The sequence below is a fragment of the Malaclemys terrapin genome, chromosome 16 (genome assembly GCF_027887155.1).
Source record: "Malaclemys terrapin pileata isolate rMalTer1 chromosome 16, rMalTer1.hap1, whole genome shotgun sequence".
Lineage (NCBI taxonomy): Eukaryota > Metazoa > Chordata > Testudines > Emydidae > Malaclemys > Malaclemys terrapin.
In genome coordinates, this window is record NC_071520.1 from 16,078,112 (window position 1) to 16,099,985 (window position 21,874).

The window sequence follows — 21,874 nt, forward strand, 5'->3', positions numbered from 1 at the left end:
ATACTCTCTGCCTCAGTTCCCCCTCAGTTCCCCATCTATTAAAAATGGAAATTATAGCACTTCCCTAACTCACAAAGGTGTTGTGAGGATCAATACATTAAAGATTGGGAGGCACTCGCAGTTATATGGCTTAATGGGGGGCTGTATAAGTACCTAAGATAGAGAGATATAGAAACATAATGGCCAGGGTGTTTACAGGAACCAGAATCTCCTCTGTCCAAAGGACCTGATTTGCACTTAGTGAAGCAGCAGCAGGAGATACCACAACACAATATTATTCTAGCCCAGATGGAAAAAAGGTCTCACTACCACAGTCCACTGTGAAACACTGATGGAAACAACACAGCCCCTCAGGACAATTACAAAATTAACACATGCTTGTCATTTTTTTTATAACCAACTTTTTAGAATTCATGCCAAAATAATATAATTCCACTATAATAAGATAATAAACAGAAGACACAGTTTAAGATAATACTAACAATAAAAAAGTATTATCCACTTTTTACAGTTGAGCACACTGACTTGCCCCAATTATGTGCTCATCATCACAGGGCAAATCAATGGTAAAGTCAGGAACAGCATCCAGGAATCCTGACACCCAGTCCCCTCTTCTAGCCACATTGCCTCCCTTAAATAAAAGCCACCTTTTTCTCCCCCCCTTTTAAGGCTCCTGACACTTGATGTTATCTCCTCATAACCAGTTTTAATAGTTAGTGATTAGCTGTGTAGTGAAGAGTTCTATGACCAACTGATTATATTGTGAACAAGAAAAGTATCATGTTAATGAATACAAAAATACTTTTTCAACATGCTCTATTCAGATTTATTCTACACCTTTTCACTTACCCCCTGAATGGCTTCTGAGAATTGAAACACATCTCCACTGTTCCACATTAGCAAGTTTACTACTGGAACCAAACACAGTGCTAGGTCCAATGTATCTAGTTAAAACAGGACCAGAAGAGTTAACAGAAACCACCTCAACAAGTTACTCATTCATTAATTGTTTTAGAACATATATAGCTGTACAAGTCTACTTTCTGCTCAGATATTATCACAATGGGGAATGAGACAAAAATACCAATACTGTTTTATATGAAAGTGAAACTTATAATACCTTTAAAAGCTACATAAATATACTCTATACTACTATACTTCCTGAAGCAAGTTGATAATGCTAATATGTAAAATATCTCTTTGAAGAGTCTAATAATGAAGCTGTCTACAAACCCATGGAGAAAATGGCTCACCTCCCTCCTACGCAGAAGAGAGAACATACTTATGGAAACAGACTATTGTTCAAGACACAGGTTATCAGAACAAACTTCCAATGTTATTGATCTGCAACTGTGACTTCCTCCCTGCAAGCTCTTAAGGCAAGGAGCTGGCACTGGGGGAAATTTTGTGAAAATAGACAGAGATACCGGCTAAAATTAAAATACAAGTTGAAAAGGAAAAACATGCTTACGCAGCTCGTTTCCACACCATGATCAGTTTGTCATCGCCCCCTGAAGCCAAATAAACCCCATTGTTTGACCACCGCACACAGTTCACACAGGCTGGAAAATGGGGGGAAAAAAAAGTTTATAAGATGAAAAGCCAAAAAAAAAAAATGGTTCCATAATGAGAGCAGGTTTCATTTTAAGCAGAGTTTGGCAGGAGATGCTTGGAATTTGTTAAATATGCTCACTCCACTGTGATTGGCTATGCAGTTACTCTATCTGCTTTAGATAAATGGGTTGGCACTTATCTTTCAATGCCAGTTGAATAACGTATCTAAGTTTCAACAACAACCTATTCTGTCTAAAAAACATTTAACAAAAATATGGTTTAAAGGGGAAAAAGTAGCTGACTAAGGAAATTGTTTGTGATAAATGAAATTGGATTAAATTACAAGTGCAACCTGGAAACGGTACATTTTCAAGAAAAGCAAGGAACATCTTATTCAATACACTAAATCTTAAGACTATAATCAATATATTTTATATGGCATCTCCTCTCTCTTCATTCGTTCTCCTGCCCTTCTCTGTAATCCTACTGGTTTTCAAAAATTTGTTCTACAAGTTATTTTTTGGCCCCACCAAATTAGATGGAAGACACTCATGTGCAAGGGATTTCCAGATGTATCTGAAGAACTGTTCAAAATGTATTCTATAGCTTGACAAGGTTTTCTGCTGAACATCTAAAAAAAGCATGTAGCTGAGCTCTGAGCCCCTCTGCAAAACATCACATTCTTTACTGCTGAACAGAGACTTATATTTTTTAATTACAAACAGGTGTATTAACAGGTAATTTGCCAAGGCTCAAAGCCTACAGAGAACCCTTGTATGTTACCTAAGTGATTGTCCATCTGACAAAGCATCTTGGGAATATTTTCATTCTTTTCATCTTCCTCTTTGAGGACAGGAGCCATACTCCAAATCACCACCTTCCCAGAATCCTGTCCTAAAGACAAAGAAGAAATCAATATTTTATAGAGAACAAAAAATTGTCTGAACTCATTTTCAATTTCATAGAAAATACTGGCTCTCTGATACTGCAGCAATTGGAGCCCTAGAAATCTTTAACACAAAGATATACTTTTAGAGTTCACATTCATTTGCTGGTACTCAAACTGTGCTTTGCTTTCATTTACCACAAAGCTATTAAGATGATCACATGTCATTCTTCAGAAATAGTAAAAGTCATACTGTATATAACAGTAATATTTTGACTGATTTGTCATGTACACAAAAATTAAATTTAAGTTGAATTAAAGGGGGCATTTAAACTATTGTTAGCCAGTATTATATATAATATCAGTTTTATACACAACACCATTATACTTAATAGGATATATTGTATTAATGTTTTGCACAACTATGAAGTGTATTAATGTTAAGCTTTTCTCAAAATCCTGTATAATTATGCTAAGACAAAATGCACAATCCATACATCCAGCATCCTTTGTACTTAAGCCAAGCCTCTTCTTGGTACATGTAGGTACTGTCAGGAACAAGATGTACTAAGGTACAGAATGCTAAGGATGGATAGTATGGAAATATATCAGAGTGAAAATGGATACTCTTGTTGATACCTACCCAGCATGCATCCTGTACCTAGGTATAGCTACCGTAGTATAAGATGCCGATAAGTTTTGGTGACTTCTGGAAAACTATGTTCAAAACTGATAAGAATTGGTGTGTGAATCTTAGGTAATATTGTGAAAGCCATAACCCTCTGGGATACAAATAAAGCAGAAGTCAGCCCACGATTTCGGAGCAGGTTTGAAAAGACTGGAGTTTCTATCCAGACTTATGAGATATTAACCTTTGCCTTTGTGTATTGTGCTGATCTATCTTTGATTAATAAACTAATTGAGCCAAGTTATCTGATGTTTCATTACTCAATAATTGAAACTGAACCCTAACAAAACTACCAAATTCTATTTGTATATCTTAATATACAAAATATTTATGTTGTGTATAAATATATATAATTTTATTGAAATGTTTAATCCCAATTTCCACCAGCTATCAATATAAAAGGCCAAACTGCATGTTTTACCCCTGTCTAAACAAGAAGATTTTTGGCAAGTAATTCCGCAATATTAGTAGCAGCAGACACAATACAACTACTACAACTGCTATTCTCCACTGATACCCAAGAGAACAAGCATATGACCATGTCAATAAGCATGAACTTGCCACCATAAGCATAAAAGTCTAATTTATTCACTGCAGCATTTTTAAATATGCATGTTCAGGTCTTATATCTCCAGGGAATAGATAATTTTCCTAAATTATGAGTTTCAAATAAATGGATAAAATGAGAAAAATGTGGTGAGGACATGAGATTATTATGGCCCAGATCTCCTTCGTCCATTAGTGTGCAAACATACCTTGTCCTCCAGTTGCAAACTTGGTCCCATCTGGGTGAATATCAACTGAAAATATTGGCTTTCCTGGACACAGAGAAAGAAAAACACACACACTGAGATGGACCCATGTTCCTGAGAATACAATACAGCCAACTGAACCTCAAATGTTCTGGTTAGTCAAGTAGCAATTTTCTTCTTCTAAAAGTTCTAATCAGCATATAACAAATACAGATGACCAGAAAGTATAAAACATCTAACATCATAACAGAAACTACAGTTTACCCAGATTAAAAACCTCACAGGAATATAGGATCTCTCATACCAGAACAAATCATATCCTGCCTCTGCAATAGCCTAATGCTTCAAAGGAAGATAACCTCCTCCACAATGTACCTGCCCAATTATGTAAAGCTTGGGAAATAACTTCTTTCTGACTCCTATCAAACTGATGACCTGAAGCAAGAGATTTGATTTCCCCCTACTTCAGCTTGTTTAACAACAAATATTATTGTTCATATGATCTAGTTCAATTTAAATTCTGCTTTAAATATATACAATCCTGTAACACCCAGAGGCTTACTGAGTTATTTATATGGCTTCTATCACCACAACAACAAAGCACCCCATTGGGATACAAAAGATTAGGAACTAACCAATTCAATCTTAAATACTTCAGTTAAGGTCCCCTAACACATCTCCTTTCAAAGACAATAATCCGAGTTTTTATATCCTCTCCCAAGGTCACCCAATCAGTGGCAGAGCTGGGAACAGAATTTAGGAAACAAACAGCTCTGTCTCCCAGTCTGCACTGCTCTGCCTGCATCCCTGCTGTAAGCACTAGACCCCCTCCATTCCACCATAGTCTCAAACAGTTATAATAACCTTTTCAGAGAAATTTTTTTAACTTGCAGCCTCCCATGAGGCCAATGAAGGCAATAAGGATTAGCTGGAGGAAACTGAATAGGAAGTGGACACAGTGGAAATTCAAGCAGCAAAATTCAACAAAAACAAACAAGAGTAACAAAGGATTTATATAGTCAAACAAAACTTCATGCAGCAACTGAAAGATGTCTAAACCTTTTTAAAAATTAAAAATGCTGCCATATGTCAAAATCATCAGCATCCCAGTGGAAAGGAGGGCAATGATGTCATAACCACTCTGTAAATGCTAACCAAGAGTATTGGATTTGGACATCTGAGCAGTTTCCCACATTGGTGGAATGGTTATACTGTATCTTCATGATATGTAAAAACATAAAAAGGAAAACTAGAGGGACTTATCCATCTTATCTACCCAAGGTATTTGAGTTATTACCCATCACCATAGTATTTGAGTGCCTTTCACATAAAAATGATAGCAACAGCAAAGCCCATAGTGCGTTTTGTGAAGTTTCTGATATTTCTGTTGTTGAGGTAAACACGCTGCTTACGGTAGAGCTGTTTATTTGTGTTTGTTTATGATGATTTGTTTCGGGGTAATTTTTTAAAAAAATATTTATTTTATTCTTATTGAAATGCTGACGTGATCCCAGTAACATCCTACAGGCAGCGAAGCTGAAGTACAGTAGGATGGCACCCAACTTGCATTCTTTCCAGATCCAAGTCCCATAAAGCACATAAAACACATGAGCTGTACTTTAAAAACTGTGGCTCTTCTTTAGAGGAGTGTGCTTGCATCTGTCCTTTACTCTGCCAAACTGCATGTAAGTTTCAGAGATAACCCACATATTTTGGGAAGCACAGGGAGCAAACAAACGTCTGTAAAAAAATTAAACAAAAAATGGATCTTCAAGGCTGTAAGATTAGAGAACTAGGAGACTAAACTATTTTGACCTTGCCCACATGAGAAAGTTGCAAAGGTTTAACTTAAGGTGTTAGTTAAACTGGTGCAAACCACTGAATGCTTATTTCAGTTAAAGGGGTTTGTACCAGCTTAACTAATCAAGTTTAAAAACTGATTAAGCTAAACTGATGTAACTTTCTCAGGTATACAAATTCCTATTCTGTTAAACTAATTGTCAGCAACACTTTGCTTGCCTGTCAAACCCTCCATCCCCTGCCCCCAACAGACCCCCAAACAAAGGATGGACACATGATAAGAAAATTAGAGTTACAGCCAAAGCAAACACTGAGAAGTTTCTTTGATTGGCAGTCATGTTGCCTCCTTGTTTAGATAAAATGAATATGTTAGGCATTCTGATGCATAATTATAATATCTACAATTGTGAAATAAGCGATTATACCCCTTCCTTTGCTGAAATTACTGGCATTAAAATATTTTATATTGTGCTACACAAGATTACCAGATAAAATTTGTTTCTCCTGAGGAGTAGATCTGTGAGAGTATGCATGAGTAGAGAAATGGTTTATCATGAAAAACTACCAACCTACAGAGTGACCAGTTGTGGGCTACAAAGTCAAACTGCAGCCTGGGGACACTACTGCCCATGAAAGGTAATTTTTTCGAACACAAAGGACAATTGTATGAACTAAGCACTTTTTAAAAACTAAGGAAACAGGATACAATTCTCTCCTTTTCCTTCCCCTGTCACCCTTGGTGCTTCTTAAGCTATCTTAATGTTGCCAATTTCCGCTTTATCCTTAGAAGCAGGGTTTCTTAAGCAATAGCAGCCAGCTTCTGTGTTCTGGGTTCAGGTATAGTTTTGCTGCCAAGTTCTGTGCAACTTCATGTGTGATATTTATGCAAATTATTTAATGAGCTATTTTGCATATATGGAGCTATCTGCGTATATCTAAACGGTCTTTAAAAATGGTGTGAATTTCTTTCTGGTGAAAAGCAGCAACGGGCATATGAAGCCATCAGTTATCTACAAGGTAACAGCGGGGAACTTCCTCAGTGACCAATAGGAGTAGTTCAGTCTCCACAGCCCATTTACTGTTGGCTTCTCTGCCGAGTCTGCCAATTAGTGCAAAGCATGACAATGAGTTTGTGATGTGGGAAATGGAATGGAGACCCACCAATCTCATCTCATAGAGGAACCAAACATCCATTAGTTGGGAACAACTTTTAATTCGTACTGAGTTAGCTGGCTTCAGACTGGTTACCTACAGGCAAAAGGCTGTGAAGCTCATTAGCAACGTCTAAAAGCATCCAGGCTCCTAATAAGTGCTAACACACTTTCCAGAGTCAGGTTTGATTTATGGAAAGATGTGTTTATTTAATCAAGTTCTAGTGTTTTGGGAATTTACACATGCAGACAGGCAAGCAGCAGACACCATCACCAAGCACTGATGTTGCACCAGAACAGAGGCAACCAACCCACCGCTCACTGGGTGTAACGGTCAGCAGCCGAAAGGGGGAGAGCTGAGGCTGCGTTCTTCACAGCACCCTGCCTGCGGGGCCAGGTAAGGAAGCACGGGATATGGGGGAAGAGGCAGACAGAGCGGGGCACACAGGGCTGCTGGGGAGTCACATAGACTGGGGTTCAGTTGGGCTAGTGTTGGGGGGCAGACTGGAGCAGGGGTTGAATGGGAGTGGGGGTGCAGGGACGGACGGGGAGGTGGTGCAGGGACGCATGGTGCAGGGCAGATGTGCCTGACTGACTGGGAGAGGTTAAAGGTCAGCCATAGTCTGCATGGGGGAGGCTCCACAACTCCCTAACAATCCCCTCACACACACACCCCAAAAAACCCTGTTCCATACTTCTCACACCCACATCCAACAACCTCCCAGGCTCCTTCCCAACAATTACTTCCCTCTCCCTCAGCAAATTGTTACCCCTGACTCCTCCAAGCCTTTGCATTGCTTCTGAGGAGTGCAGGAAATACGTTTCTGTATTGTGTATTGTAGTTTAAACAAATTATTACTCAAGTTCTCTATTAATATGCCTAGTAAGGAATCTATTTGTCAAAAAACATTTCCTGAATCTTTTTTGTTGTCTGAATTGTTACAGACAAACTTGTTGACAGGTATTTTGAAATAAATTACCAAAATAATTGAAACTGGTGTGATTATATTGTGTTATTTTAACAAAATATGCAGAATTTTGATATTTTTGGTGCAGAATTCCCCCAGGAGTAGTTAATTAGTGTACAGCAGGAAGGATGTTGCAGAAGTCAGGAGTCAATGTGTCACAAATTTGCATGCACAGGTCTGAAGAGATGCTTGTCAATAGTGCTGGTAGTGGTGCCTGCTTCAATCCACTTTATCTGTGTGGTCCATTTTTGGAAAGTGGTAAACAGTAAGAACCAAAACATCTGTAGCAGGTGACTTAATGACTGTGGTCCCTTCAACACCTAAAAGCCATGTTTGCACATGCAGAAGCATCCTTGTGTCCGTTTCCTCTTGAGTACTGTACCAGTCTTGGGCTTCTTCAACATCACTACTGGTGATGGACTTTGCTACTTCACCTTTGGAAAAGCATCCAGTAAGGAGAAGTGTTTGTATTGGGTGTGCTAATACACTCTCAGGTTCATTTTTAATCATATATTCACAGGGGAATTTTACAAGTGACTACTGGTTAGATGCCACATTTAGAAACTTTTTCCATGGAGGGATAGGGCATCCACCAATCACCTGGTGTTTCTTGCATCCAACCTTAGATCCTATCCCATGCTGTCTTTCTACAGTTTTCACAGAGTTACTCTCGTCATATCTGTGCCAAAGACTTGGTTTATAGAATTAGCTTTGTCAAATCCTTTTAGGACCTGCCTCAAGTACTCAGCAGCCAATTCTCTAAAAGTGTGGAATTTGTTTCCAGCTGTTATTTTATGACAGCCATGGCATCTCTGATGTAGGCTGTGGTTTCTTTGTTGTATGCTCTTAGTGCATGGATTCTTTCAGCTTGAGCTTCCAGCTGATGCCCTAATTCAGCTTTGTATGTTCTTCTCATTGTTCCATCAGCATGGAAGAGGAGCATGGGGCAGGTCCTATTAGGTGACTAAGAACAGTCGCCATTGAAACCTCATTTCTGCATCTTGACAAGGATCTGTGGGAAACAATTTCTGGACTGGTAGCTGCTGTGAGTGTCCTTCCCTCAAACACTGACCCATAGCATAAGAGAAGGTGTACTGAGCTGCAAGCCTAGAGTCCATCGGTTCGAATTCCAGCTCTTCTATGGACTGTTCTCAGAATCTGTATGCACTTCATAGCCCTTATTAACCACGGCCTTAGTCGCCTACTTTAGGGAGTCCGCTATTATTCACCCATTTTACAGGTAAGATAACAGAGGTTGGACAAAGCCACTGCAAGCAGAACTGGAAATAAAACCCACTTCTCTAATATGACAAACACAGTTTCATCCATTTTGCTATGCTAAAATGGAGGGAAGGGCCCTAATTATGTGCTATTTAATACATGCTAACATGGTGGGTTTTTGTCCCTCTCTTGTCTAGACCACATATAAAGGTTTATAAGTCTTCTGCTGCCTTCATGCTAATGTACATGGTGTTTTAACTCAAGTGGTAGAAGCTCATTATTTTTAAATCCAAAAATCGTAGTTTCTCATACTCACACACAAACTTATGATGCCTTACCAGGAATGCATCACACACATGAAAAATGCATGAGTGTCAGACCATGTCTGGACACAACTCTCAATTTTTTGCATGGCAGTCCTAGCAGCCCCTTTAAAGATCCACATAAGCACTACTATGGATTCTGGAGTGGCCTTAGGGACTAAGCAGCTCCTATCACAAAGACTCAATGAGGAACTTTCTTCCTGACATGTATATTTTCTGTACTTCAGTGAACCATGAAAAGGTGAGTGCTCCTCACAGCATAGGTAGGGTTACCATACGTCCGGATTTTCCCGGACATGTCTGGCTTTTTGGGCCTCAAATCCCCATCCGGGGGGAAATCCCAAAAAAACGAACATGTCCGGGAAAATAGGGAGGGGCTGGCGCCGCTGGGTGCTGGGCCGGGGGCCGGGCATGCTCGGCCGGGGGCTGGCCCGGCGGTGCGGGGCCGGGCCAGAGCCCGGGCCGGGGATGCGGGGCCGGCACCCCGGGAGCCGAGCCAGGCTGGAGACGCTGGGTCCGGGGCCAGCCGCCGGAGGGAGCCGCTCAGTTGGGGGGGACGGACTGGGCCGCGCCTCCTCCCCCCACTCCCACCCCAGCTTACCTGCTGCCTGCTTCAGGCTTCCCGCGAATCAAATGTTCGCGGGAGGCAGGGGAGGGGGCGGAGTTGGGGAGGGGACTTTGGGGGAAGGGGTGGAGTTGGGGCGGGGGCATGGGCGGGGCTGGGGCCCCGTGGAGTGTCCTCTTTTTGGACACTCAAAATATGGTAACCCTAAGCACAGGCCACCTCAGAGCTTTATAGAGTTGTTTAGTCACCTGACGCTGTCTTGACCAACTGGACTATGTTTGGTGATTGAAGAGTATTAAATATACATAAAAAAGTCAGGTAGGAATGACATACAGAGTCTGCAGCAGCAAGCATTATACAGCAGCTGCAAAGCCACTTGCATTCGAAATCTCCCTTTTCACTTATTTGAACCGAAACAACAAATACTTGAACTCAGACCAAAAGGTGAATTTTTTGGAACATTTCAGAAGAATTAGTTCAGCTCTTTGAGTTAGGCAAGTGAGATGTGAAGGAAATATACTCCTTTTAACTTGGAAAAGCTGTTCCAATTTTTTTTTTTTTTTTTTTCAAAATAATCCTTACAAAATGGTTGAATTTACTGTAGAGAAATGGTTCAAAAAATATGAGGCACTGTGGGTACAGAAAAATTCACACACCAGTTATGAAGACAAATAGATACGGAGATGTTTGGTTCCCTTTTACATTCAAGACTTAAAGTACATTCACTTGCAAAAAAAAAAAAAAAAAAAACACAGCCCAATATTTTTGAATATTACATTTAATAGACATGCCTGATCTGTTAAATATGTGTGATCAGAGATTTCATTCAATGTAATGAAATCACTAGACACAACATGCCTTTGGTGTTGTAATGATGCTCACTCTGTAATATGGTAACACTTTGTTAAACAGAGAGATCTGATTACTATACTCTTGTATAATGTATCATTAAACAAGAGCTCACTGTTGTAATGATTATTGTTTTGCCATCATTTTACATGGGAAAGAGTTGTAAACCTCTCAATACTTCCTAAATAAATAGTACCCAAAACAAAGCTGACCATTAAATATGAACTATGGCTAATCTTCAGTAAGGAGCCATCATTTTGACAAGTTTAAAAAAAGAAACATATCAAAGTTATAATCTATTACAGATTTTAATTGGCACAAGCACAGTAGGAAATTACTGCTACGATTTTCGTTGGATTGTCATAAGCACAAGTACAGTTCGACAAAACAAATGTGCACCTTCAGAACTACAAAACTAGAGGTTCTGGATCAGCAGTAGCAAGTCCTGTATTTCTGAAGCATATTAGAGAGATTTTCCTTATCAACTCAGCAGCACATTCCAGGGCTGTGCATGCTCACAATTGCTTCAGTATGGAACCAGACTGTTACTGTGTTATTCTTTGATTAAACTGGATAAAATCAGTACTAAAATTGCACGCTGTGAATGTATATTAATTCCTTTACCATACAGAGATTCCTTTTAGATAATGGCGCCTTATCTCTGTTTTGATGAGTTAGACCCGGTACACTTGGTTCTTCTCTATCCCTTAAAATACTGAACACTTCAACAATCATTGGATTCTCTATCTTGAGTTTTCCAATCATTTCCAATAAGTACATCTGCTTCCAGTATTATGAAGTTACAGATGTAAAATGATTTAAAAAAGAGAAAAATGTATAAATGTAGTACAGGAAGGAAACTCAGCAAGACAGAGTTGTTACCATCACCACACACTATTTCTTTTGTCCGTTAAAGTTATTACTCACTTCAGTGGGCACCATGAAATAAAGATTAAAGCATTTAAGAACTGCTTCGCTGTATTTGTGAACAGTTTACAAACCACAGGTACGACATTCATCTTGTATAATTTTGTCAAAATTACACAAAAAAGAGCCATTATTAGATTTGATAGTAACTGCTTTCTTCCTGAATTCTCTCTGAATTACTTTGTTATATCCTGTTGGAATGAGCCAAAAGGTAAAGTGTTCCTGTTTGCAAGTGGATAAATGATTTTCCTTTTGCCAGAAACTCAAGTAACTGGTGGGAAATTCAGGACTTCTCCATTAATTAAGCAACAAACCAAAACACTGGGGACATATTAACACAGGGGAATATTTAAATTTGACAGACTAAGTTCCAGGATATATTTTATACAGTTACAATGATCTCTAACTAACAGTTTAAACTATCAAAGTTCCAAAATCACATGGTGTTAAGAGCCAAACTAGGTTTAACTAAAAAAATCTTTAAGGATTTTTCTCAAAGGATAAGGAGTCCAAAACACGACAATACAACTTAGAAACTTCAAGAGTCAAAAGGAGCTTGGAAAATCTTATCATATAGATTTTGGTTTGCCCTGAACTTAAGGGAATTTAAATTACAGCCACCACAGCTAAAGAAAACACACTAAATTGTTTGCAAACACGTGTCTCTTTTGTTGATAAACTTTAAATAGGCATCTTTTTATTTGCTTATTGTTTAACTTGAGGCACAAATAAGTGAAATTCAAAGTTGTCAACATCCTGTGAGAGTTTCTACCATAATATGGGTGAGTTTCCATTAACTTTATTTCTCTCCAACCCGTTTAATATATAACATTCAATAAGACTCACAAATCTATTCAAATATTTACATTCAGTGAGGTGGCTTGAAGAGGTAATAAATTGTATGCCTAAATTGAACAAAAGTAGGGATTGGAGGAGGATGGAGATTATGAACTCTGTTTTAGGCATGTTGAATTTGAGCTGACAGCTAGACATCCAGGAGGAGATGTTAGAGAGACAAGGTGAGAAGACAAGAAGTCTGGAGTAGAGGGGTAGATCCGAGAGTCATCAGGATAGAGATAGTAGCTGAATTTGTGTTTGTGGATAAGATTACCCAGAGGAAAAATGTAAAGGGAGAAGAGAAAGAAAAAGGGATCAAGGACAGAGCCCTGAAGAACTCTCAGAAGGTTGAAGGGGGAGGAGGGATGAAGGTATTCCCCAAAGGACATCCTGAAGGATCGATTAGAGAGAGGAGGAGGAGATTCCTGGTCTCTTGCTTCCTCAGCAACCGCTGTGGAAGGAGCTCTTCTGATGGTGGGGAGGAAAAGGTAAAACTAGTCACCTAAGGTTTCTGATATATACAGTAGAAACAATTTATGCCTCCTATCCAGCAAACACTGACACACATGAGTAGTCCTGTTAAACTCACTGGGATTACTCACATGCCTCAGTGTTTGCAGGATTAGGGTCTTAATATTACATTTAGGTTGTAAAAGCTACATTTGTAATACTAACCTAGCAGAACTTTTGAAAAGGAAATCAAGCCAAGTATCTCAAATGATAATGCTTTCACTTTCTTTCTGATCAATGTGACCTTTCATTTAGAGGATATGTTTGCTGGGTAATTACCTGTTTCAAGATTAAAGTAAATATTTTTAATGTACACTGATCAAAAGTTCTTTTTATATTGAGGCTACACTCATGCAAACACTTACCCACATGCTTAATTTTACCACCATTTCCATTTACTTCAGTGGACCACTCTCAGTAGTGAAGTTACATAAGAATGTCCAAACTGGGTCAGAGTAATGGTCCATCAAGCCCAGTATCCTGTCTTCTAACAGTGGACTGTGCTAGATGCTTCAGAGGGAACAGAACAGGGCAATTATCAAGTGATCCATCTTCGTTGTCCAGTCCCAGCTTCTGGCAGTCAGAGGTTTAGAGATACCCAGAGCTGTATCTCTGGCTGCATCTCTGACCATCTTGGCTAATAACCAGTCATGGATCTATCCCCCATGAACACATCTAATTCTTTTTTGAACCCAGTTATACTTTTGGCCTTCACAACTTCCCATGGCAATGAGTTCCACAGGGTGACTTCATTTTGTTTGCTTCAAACCTACTCACTATTAATTTCACTGAGTGACACCTAATTCTTGTGTCATGTGAAGGGGTAAATGACACTTCCTTATTCACTTTCTCCACACTACTCATGATTTTGTAGATCTTTATCATATTCCCCCTTCGTCGCCTCCTTTCCAAGTTGAACAATCCCAGTCTTCTTAATCTTTCCTCATATGAAAGCTATTCCATACCCCTACTAATTTCTGTTGCCCTTCGCAGTACTTTTTCAAGATGGGGTGACCATAACGGCATGCAGTATTCAAGATGTGGGTATACAATGGATTTATATAGTGGCAATATGATATTTTCTGTCTAATTATTTATCCCTTTGCTAATGGCTCCTAACATTCTGTTAGCTTTTTTGACTGCCACTGCACATTGAGCAAATATTTTCAGAGAACTATCCATGGTGACTCAAAGGTTGCTTTCTTGAGTGGAGGTAACTAGTTTAGACCCCATCATTTTGTATGTATAGTTGGGATTATGTTTCCCAATGTGCATTATTTTGCATTTATCAACAGTGAACTTCATTTGCCATTTGGTTGCTCAGTCACCCACTTTTGTCAGATCCCTTTGTAACTCTTTGCAGTCTGCTTTGGACTTAACTACCTTGAGTAATTTTGTATCATCTGCAAACTTCACCATCTCACTATTTACTTCATTTTCCAAATCATTTCTCAATATGTTGAACCACCCTGGTCCTCACACTATTTACCTCTCTCCACTGTGAAAACTGACCAATTATTCCTATCCTTTGTTTCCTGTCTTTTAACAAGTTATTGATCTATGAAAGGACCTTCCCTCTTATCCCATGACTGCCCACTTTGCTTAACAGCCTTCGGTGAGGGACCTTATCAGAGGCTTTCTGAAAGTCCAAGCACACTATGTCCACTGGATCACCGTTCTCCACATCTTTCTTGTCCCCCCACAAAAGAATTCTAATAGATTGCGAAAAGAACAGGAGTACTTGTGGCACCTTCAGATCCAAAGAAGTGAGCTGTAGCCCACGAAAGCTTATCCTCAAATAAATTTGTTAGTCTCTAAGCTGCCACAAGTACTCCTGTTCTTTTCGCAGATACGGACTAACATGGCTGCTATTATGAAACCTCTAATAGTTTGGTGACTCACGATTTCCCTTTACAAAAATTGTGACTTGCATCTGAAGAAGTGAGGTTCTTACCCATGAAAGCTTATGCTCCCAGTACTTCTGTTAGTCTCAAAGGTGCCACAGGACCCTCTGTTGCTTTTTACAGATTCAGACTAACACGGCTACCCCTCTGATACTTGAAAAATTGTGTTGACTCTTCCAAAGTATTTTGTTCATTTACGTGTCCAATAATTTTAATCTTTACTATAGCTTCAACCAATTTGCCTGGTACTGAAGTTAGGCTTACTGGCCTGTAATTGCCAGGATCGCCTCTGGAGCCTTTTTTAAAAAATCGGCATTACATTAGCTATCTCCCACTCATCTACTACAGAGGCTGATTTAAGCAGTAGGTTATATACCACAATTATTAGTTCTAAAATTTCATATCTGAGTTCCTTCGGAACTTCTGTGTGAATACCATCCTGGTGTTCTGGTGACTTATTACTGTTTAATTTAATTTATAATTTGTTTCAAAATCTGCTCTACTGATACCTCAATCTGGGACAGTTCCTCAGATGTGTCACCTAAAAAGCATGGCTCACATGTGAGAATCTCCCTCACATCCTCTGCAGAGAAGACCCATGTAAAGAATTCATTTAGCTGCTCTGTAATGGCCTTGTCTTCCTGGAGTGCTCCTTTAGCACCTCGATCATCCAGTGGCACTACTGACTGTTTGGTAGGCTTCCTGCTTATGATATACTTCAAAAAAATGCTGTTAGTTTTTGTCTCTTTTAATAGTTGCTCTTCACATTCTTTTTTGGTCTGCCTAATTATACTTTTACACTTGACTTGCCAGAGTTTATATTCCTTTCTATTTTCCTCAGTATGATTTGACTTCCAATTTGTAAAAGATGTCTTTTTGTCTCTAAACACCTCTTTCACTCTGTTGTTTAGCCATGGTGGCTTTTTTATTTTTCTTCCCATTTGGGTTATACATATAATTTGAGCTCTGTTATGGTGATTTTTTTTTTTTAAGTTTCCATGCAGCTTGCAGGCATTCTACTCTTGTGACTGTTCCTTTTAGTTTCTGTTTAACTCGCCTCCGCATTTTTATGTAGTTCCCATTTTTGTGGTTAAATGCTACTGTGGTTGGCTTCTTTGTTATTCTCCCTTTCCCCTGCCACAATAGGATATTAATTTAATCACATTATGGTTGCTATTACCAAATGGTTCAGTTACATGGTTGCTATTACCAAATGGTTCAGTTACAGTCACCTTTTGGACCAGATCCCATGTGCCACTTAGGACTAAATCAAAAATTGCCTCTCCGTTTGTGGGTTCCAGGACTAGCTGCTCCAAGAAGCAGTCATTAATGGTGTCTAGAAATTTTATCTCTTCATCCCATCCTGAGGTGACATGTTCCCAGTCAATACAGGGTTAGTTGAAATTCCCCATTATTATTAGGTTTTCTGTTTTTGTAACCTTTCTAATCTCCCTGGGCATTTCACAATCACTGTCACCATCCTAGTCAGGTGGTCGGTAGTATATTCCTATTGCTATACTCGTATTATTCAAGCATGGAATATCTATCCAAGTTAAGCATGTGTGTAAGTGTTTGCAGGATTGAGGTCAAAATTAATCACAAAACCTACAATCTAACTACAGTTTTATGCTTAGTTAAAAGACCAGAAGAGCTCTGTGTAGCTAAAAAGCTTGTCTCTCTCACCAACAGAAGTTGGCCCAATAAAAGATATTACCTCACCTACTTGGTCTCTCTAATAAACCATACAATAAACCAGCTTTAAGAACCCCAACATTGTCCAATCTGAACAATACTCAGTTTACTCTGGATATCAGTCACCTAGAAGAAATGAGTTCAAGTTTCTAAAAGTTTATATTATGGTGTAAATTGCACTGTCAAAATAAAGGTATATGCAGAACAAATTATGAAAAAGTACCTGTATATGGGCAGAGTTTGAACATGCAAAATTAACCCTTTACATGACCGATACTTGTTCCACTCACTGTCATCGTGATGTAATAATTTAGACACTAAGTTGTTTGTTTGCTAGCTTCTGATAATACTCTGCATGTTTAAAAAAATGTTGGTAAGAAATTACAACATTCCTCTGCAAATGTACATTAATTTATATCTCACTAGGAACACTTTATTCTTGAAGAGCAAGATATATCTTAACTCACAAACCGCTATGATATGTAATTACAGAAGTGGCAGACAAGATAGTATAAAAGCAATGACTTCTTAATCTTAGTATAGAATCTGATGCTACTGTTCATGTGCATATGCATTCTGAAAAATATATAGTATGTGGGGTAATATATCAGGATATTCTTCCACAACTATATATTATGGGCAAGTGCAGCAGCTCAACACATCTGGAGACATGAATATACAAAATAACTGGTTAAAACAAAAATTATTTTGGTGGCCACAGGTTAGTACCCATTTGCATAGAACTTCTATAAATTCCAGCACAAGGCCCAGAATGGAACAGAGGTATGTGGAAATCTTTATGTCTCTTGCATGCTAATTCAAAGTACGCTTTGTTCAACCTACTAATCTTCACTTTCATAAGCACTAAATTAACGAATATTTGCATTGAATAGTTATTAGCAGCTCAGGCTTCTTACAATGCAACCACTGAATGACACCATTTCACTATCCAGTGTGAAAGCCACAATTTGGTGCCTTTATATTCTTTTCATTATGTCAAAGGTTTCCCTGAATGAAAACTGCAACTATGCTTGTGAAACAAAATAGAGCTCTGCCCTAAGTGCACATGAGACAGCATTTGCCCAATGGTACTCACATTTATTTACTTTTCACACATCATTCTGTTCTTTACAGCAGTGGTTCTCAACTAGGGGTCCAGGGCCCACTGGAGGGCTATGAGCAGGTTTCAGGGGGTCCACCAAAATAAACCAGGGCAGGGCTTGATTAGACTTGCTGAGGCCCAGGGCAAAAAGCCAAAGCCCGAGCCCCCACCAACGGCTGAAAACTGAAGCCAGAGCAACTTAGGGTATGTCTACACTGCCAATGTTACAGCACGGCAGCATTGTGATGTGGGCAGCATAGTCATGCTTTATCACTGGAGGAGAACTTTCCCGATGATTTAAAAAAAATACACCCGGAATGAGGGGTGGTAGCTTTATTGCCAGGAGCTGCTGTCTAAAACTTTTGTTGCTCATGGGGGTGTTTTTTCACAACCCTGAACGACTCAAGTTTTAGCACTGAAAATGGCAGTGTAGGCACAGCCTTAGATTCACGAGGCCCTCTGTGGTGTGGGGCCCTGGGCAACTGCTCTGCTTGCTACCACCTAACGCCGGCCTTGGCTTTTAATCTACTCGATATGTAGAAAACCTGTTGTTGTGGCACAGATGGGCCCTGGAATTTTTTTTTAGCATGTTGAGGGGCCTCAGAAAGAAACAGGTTCAGAAGCCCTGCTTGACAGGACAGCTCACAGATCTCCTGGCAGACATTTTTCTAAGCAGAGTTGCAAGCCAATGTCTGTATTTTGGAAACTATGTTTCTCTAGCAAACATAATTTCATTTTATTTTCATTCCATTTACTTCAGCAACTATCTGCATCTTATTTCTCTCAACCTTCCACACGTATAAAAATCCACAATGAGCCAAGAAAAGCAGATTTCCAGACACTTTAGTCATGCTAAAGAATGTATCCTTATCTTGTTATTTGGAAACAAGCTATACCACATCTCTTCATATCTGCTACAGTGTTGCAGTTGTTAAAACCAGACATGCTTAGGGATTAGTTTACTCTCAGTAACAGCTACATTTCATTCGCTTTAGCGGAAAAGGAAAATCACAAACCCCATGGGCTGTTAAAGTGCAAAACGCTTGTAAATGTTTAACTTTAAGAGTAACAAAAGTAGCTTCAAATCTGCACAGTGCATTCGTCTTTGCACACATACACCCTCGCGATCGAAGTCTGGCATGCCCCTAAAACACGAAGTTCCCATCACAACAACTTTCCCCACCAAACCAAAGTGTCCCTCTTTCCAAGCGCAGCGTCTCACCCTCCAATGAGAGCTCCCCCCCCGTGGGAGGGGAGGCGCACAGGGCAGTGGGGCTGGAGTCAAGGGCGCTGCTTTGGGACACGGGGGGGGGGTTACTTTCAGCGGGTTCACTGCGAAGTTCACGCGCGCAGAGCCCCCCCCCCGGCCCGGTGACACCCCCCCCCCAGCACACACCCACCGGACTCGACCCTTGGGGCGCCCCGGCACCGGCTCCGCCCCGCCGGACAGGGACCCTGGGCCCCGCACTCACCATTGTGATTGACCCAGGTCGGCTTCAGGAGCTTCATTGTCCCTCGGCCCGGGGCCCCGCCGGCCCGTGCCCCCGGGACCCCCGGGCGGGCGGGCTCCGGGCTGCTCCGAGAGGCGGCGGCTCGGCTCAGCAGCAGCCAGCAGCCATGGGCTCGCCTCGCTCCTGCTCTCCGCGCTGCCCGGCCCCTGCCCCGGCCGGAGCCGCCTCAGCGCCGCTCCATCCCCCGGCCACGGCCCCGGCCCTGCCCCAGCCACCTCCTCCCGGCCGCATCCCCCGCTCGGCTCCCAGCGGCTCCCCGGCAACGCCGGAAGTCTGCGCCGGGCAACCGCCTAACCGGCCCGGCGGGAAACAGCCGCCCCGAGCCCGGTTGCCCCCGCCTGGAGAGGGCGGGAGAAACCAGCGCCCCCGACCGCCGCCGCTCCCGCGTGGGGCCAGGGGTCGGTCTGGGCGGAGCGACCCTCCGCGGGCTGCGGGGAGCTCGGCCCAGTGCCCCCTCCCGGGCAGAGATGGGGCGGGTCCGGGTTGAGGGACCCCCGACAGCAGAGATGGGGCAGGTCTAGGTCGGGTGGAGTGACCCCCCCTCCCCCGAGCAGAGATGGGGCAGGTCTGGCTTGAGTGACCCCCCTGGCAAGGATGAGGGAAGGTCTGAGTTGAGGTTAACACACACAGACCCAGAGGTGGGGGCCGATCTGAGTTAAATGACATCCCTCTCCCCCTGCAGAGATGGGAGAAGGTGTCGATTGATTGACACACACATTCCCCAGGCAGAGATGAGGGAAGATCTGGGTTGCGTGACCCACCCCTGGGGCAGAGATGGGGTGTGGGGAGGTCTGGGTTGAGTAACAATTGCATTGTGCTGTAAGTGAAACTGACTAGTCTATTTTCACTGGCAAAGCTGAGAGAAATGCAAAAAGTAAACCAACAACATGAACAGGAAAAAGAACATTTGGATACTAAAAGGGAAATAACTTTCAATAACCTGGACTTCAATCCTGCAAACACTGCACTCCTTCAGTTCACTGGGACCACAGGTGTGCAAGTGTTTGCAGGACCAGGGCAACAGGTGAGGTCTATGTTGTATTTTTAATTATGTAAAACAGTGTCCCTTTATGGGTCTCTAAATAGGCCAAATTTAGCAGCACTAGGTAAATATCCCTACAATGGGACATTCGGTACCCAATGTGAAACTTTATGCTACCACATACATCATTATGTAACTGTATCAAGAACATAATAAAGTTGCCAGTACAAACTCTAACTATGTCTAGACACAAGATATATTTTATTACCTTTGCAGTTGATGCTCATATAATTTACTTTGCTACAATGTCATTTTCTCTAGTTATTTCATAAACAAAAATGTTTGTTAGATGAATAACTACACTTTGCATTTACTGTTCTTTTTTCATAAGCTAGGGCAATTTTACTTTCTTTAGGGAAACTTTGTGATTGTCCATAAATTTTTCATAGTTCTAAGCATCAGAAAATCATAGAAATCAGAGTTGAAAACACCCAGTAGATCATCTAGTCTACCCTCCTCTGCTTGCCTCTCTCTTCCCCTACAAATAGTATACAATGCTGTGAAGTTGGAGGAATCTGGTTGCTTACTTTTTCATGAGTGGCCTAAGTAGCATATTAATCACACTCACTTTTAACTCTTTTGTAGCATATTCCCATTAATGTGTTACCCTGTTTTTGCATGATAAGATCTTTGGAATTGTGCAAAACTTCAAATCATGTGATAAGACTCTAGATTTATCTCCCTTAAAGTCCTGTGTAAATAGGTACTTATGCTCTATTTATTGGTGACTATCCAGTGCTATGTACTGGTATTGGAATTCAGGGGTGAAATCCTAGCCCCACTGAAGTCAGTGGCAAAACTGCCATTGATTTACACGAACCCATGATTTAACTCCAGGAATGGGGATTTGTCAGACACAATTTAAACTTATGCTCCAAATTCTGTATTTTCAGTTATCTCCATTTCAGCTAAAGAATCCTGCACAATGAGTTTCAATTAAGTATTTTGAATTCTTCCTTTTTTTATATTTAAAAAGGAGATGGCATTAAAGCTGAAAGCATTGTGTGGAGGAGGAAGGGAAGCTGACTTTGAATACTTATACATCATCTTCCAAAAGGTAGGAACAAAGTGGGTGTGTTGGAAGGTAATATGTCCAGCTACAGGATTAAAGAATTTGTGTGCTAGCCAAGTCAAAGGGAGTGGAGGATTATATGCAGCACGCCAGCATTCAATTCTCTAAACACAGATGTATGTGAATGATTATGTATACAGCTAAATGCTTGTGGGGTCAGGCCCTATATTTGGTAACCAGTAGCTCAAATTTGATCCCTTCAGTGGCTTACTTCCAGAAAGCCATTTTGAAAATTGCTAACTAATTTCAGAAAGGCCTTCAATGAAGGACTTGAATTGTTTGAATATTTTGGAAGAGCAGTTGAAGGAAAATGTTCTTTTTATTTTGATACTTAGAATGAATTAGTGGCCCTATTGGCATTACTGTCAATATTCCCATTTACTTGAATGGGGTCAAGATTTCATCTTTGGGAGTCTAATCTAAGCATTGTTCATAGTCAGATATTTAATTAAGAGTTTTTCCATGCAAATATATTAATCCTCTTGATTTTTTTAAATTTATTCCACCTCCGTCAATCTTT

The 21,874-nt window shown here is 40.6% G+C and overlaps 1 protein-coding gene across 1 annotated transcript in view; it reads right to left on the reverse strand.

Moving 5' to 3' along the window:
• Positions 1 to 19,475, reverse strand: part of LOC128824497 (protein HIRA) — a 60,084-nt gene extending 40,609 nt beyond the window's left edge. Inside the window, exons 1-5 of the mRNA XM_054006053.1 lie at positions 19,202 to 19,475; positions 3,884 to 3,946; positions 2,338 to 2,448; positions 1,472 to 1,562; positions 850 to 944 (exon numbers count right to left, since the gene is read on the reverse strand). Coding sequence (XP_053862028.1) covers positions 850 to 944; positions 1,472 to 1,562; positions 2,338 to 2,448; positions 3,884 to 3,946; positions 19,202 to 19,238 — 397 coding nt within the window. The 5' untranslated portion in view covers positions 19,239 to 19,475. The remainder of the gene's footprint in view (positions 1 to 849; positions 945 to 1,471; positions 1,563 to 2,337; positions 2,449 to 3,883; positions 3,947 to 19,201) is intronic.
• Positions 19,476 to 21,874: the final 2,399 nt, after the last annotated feature.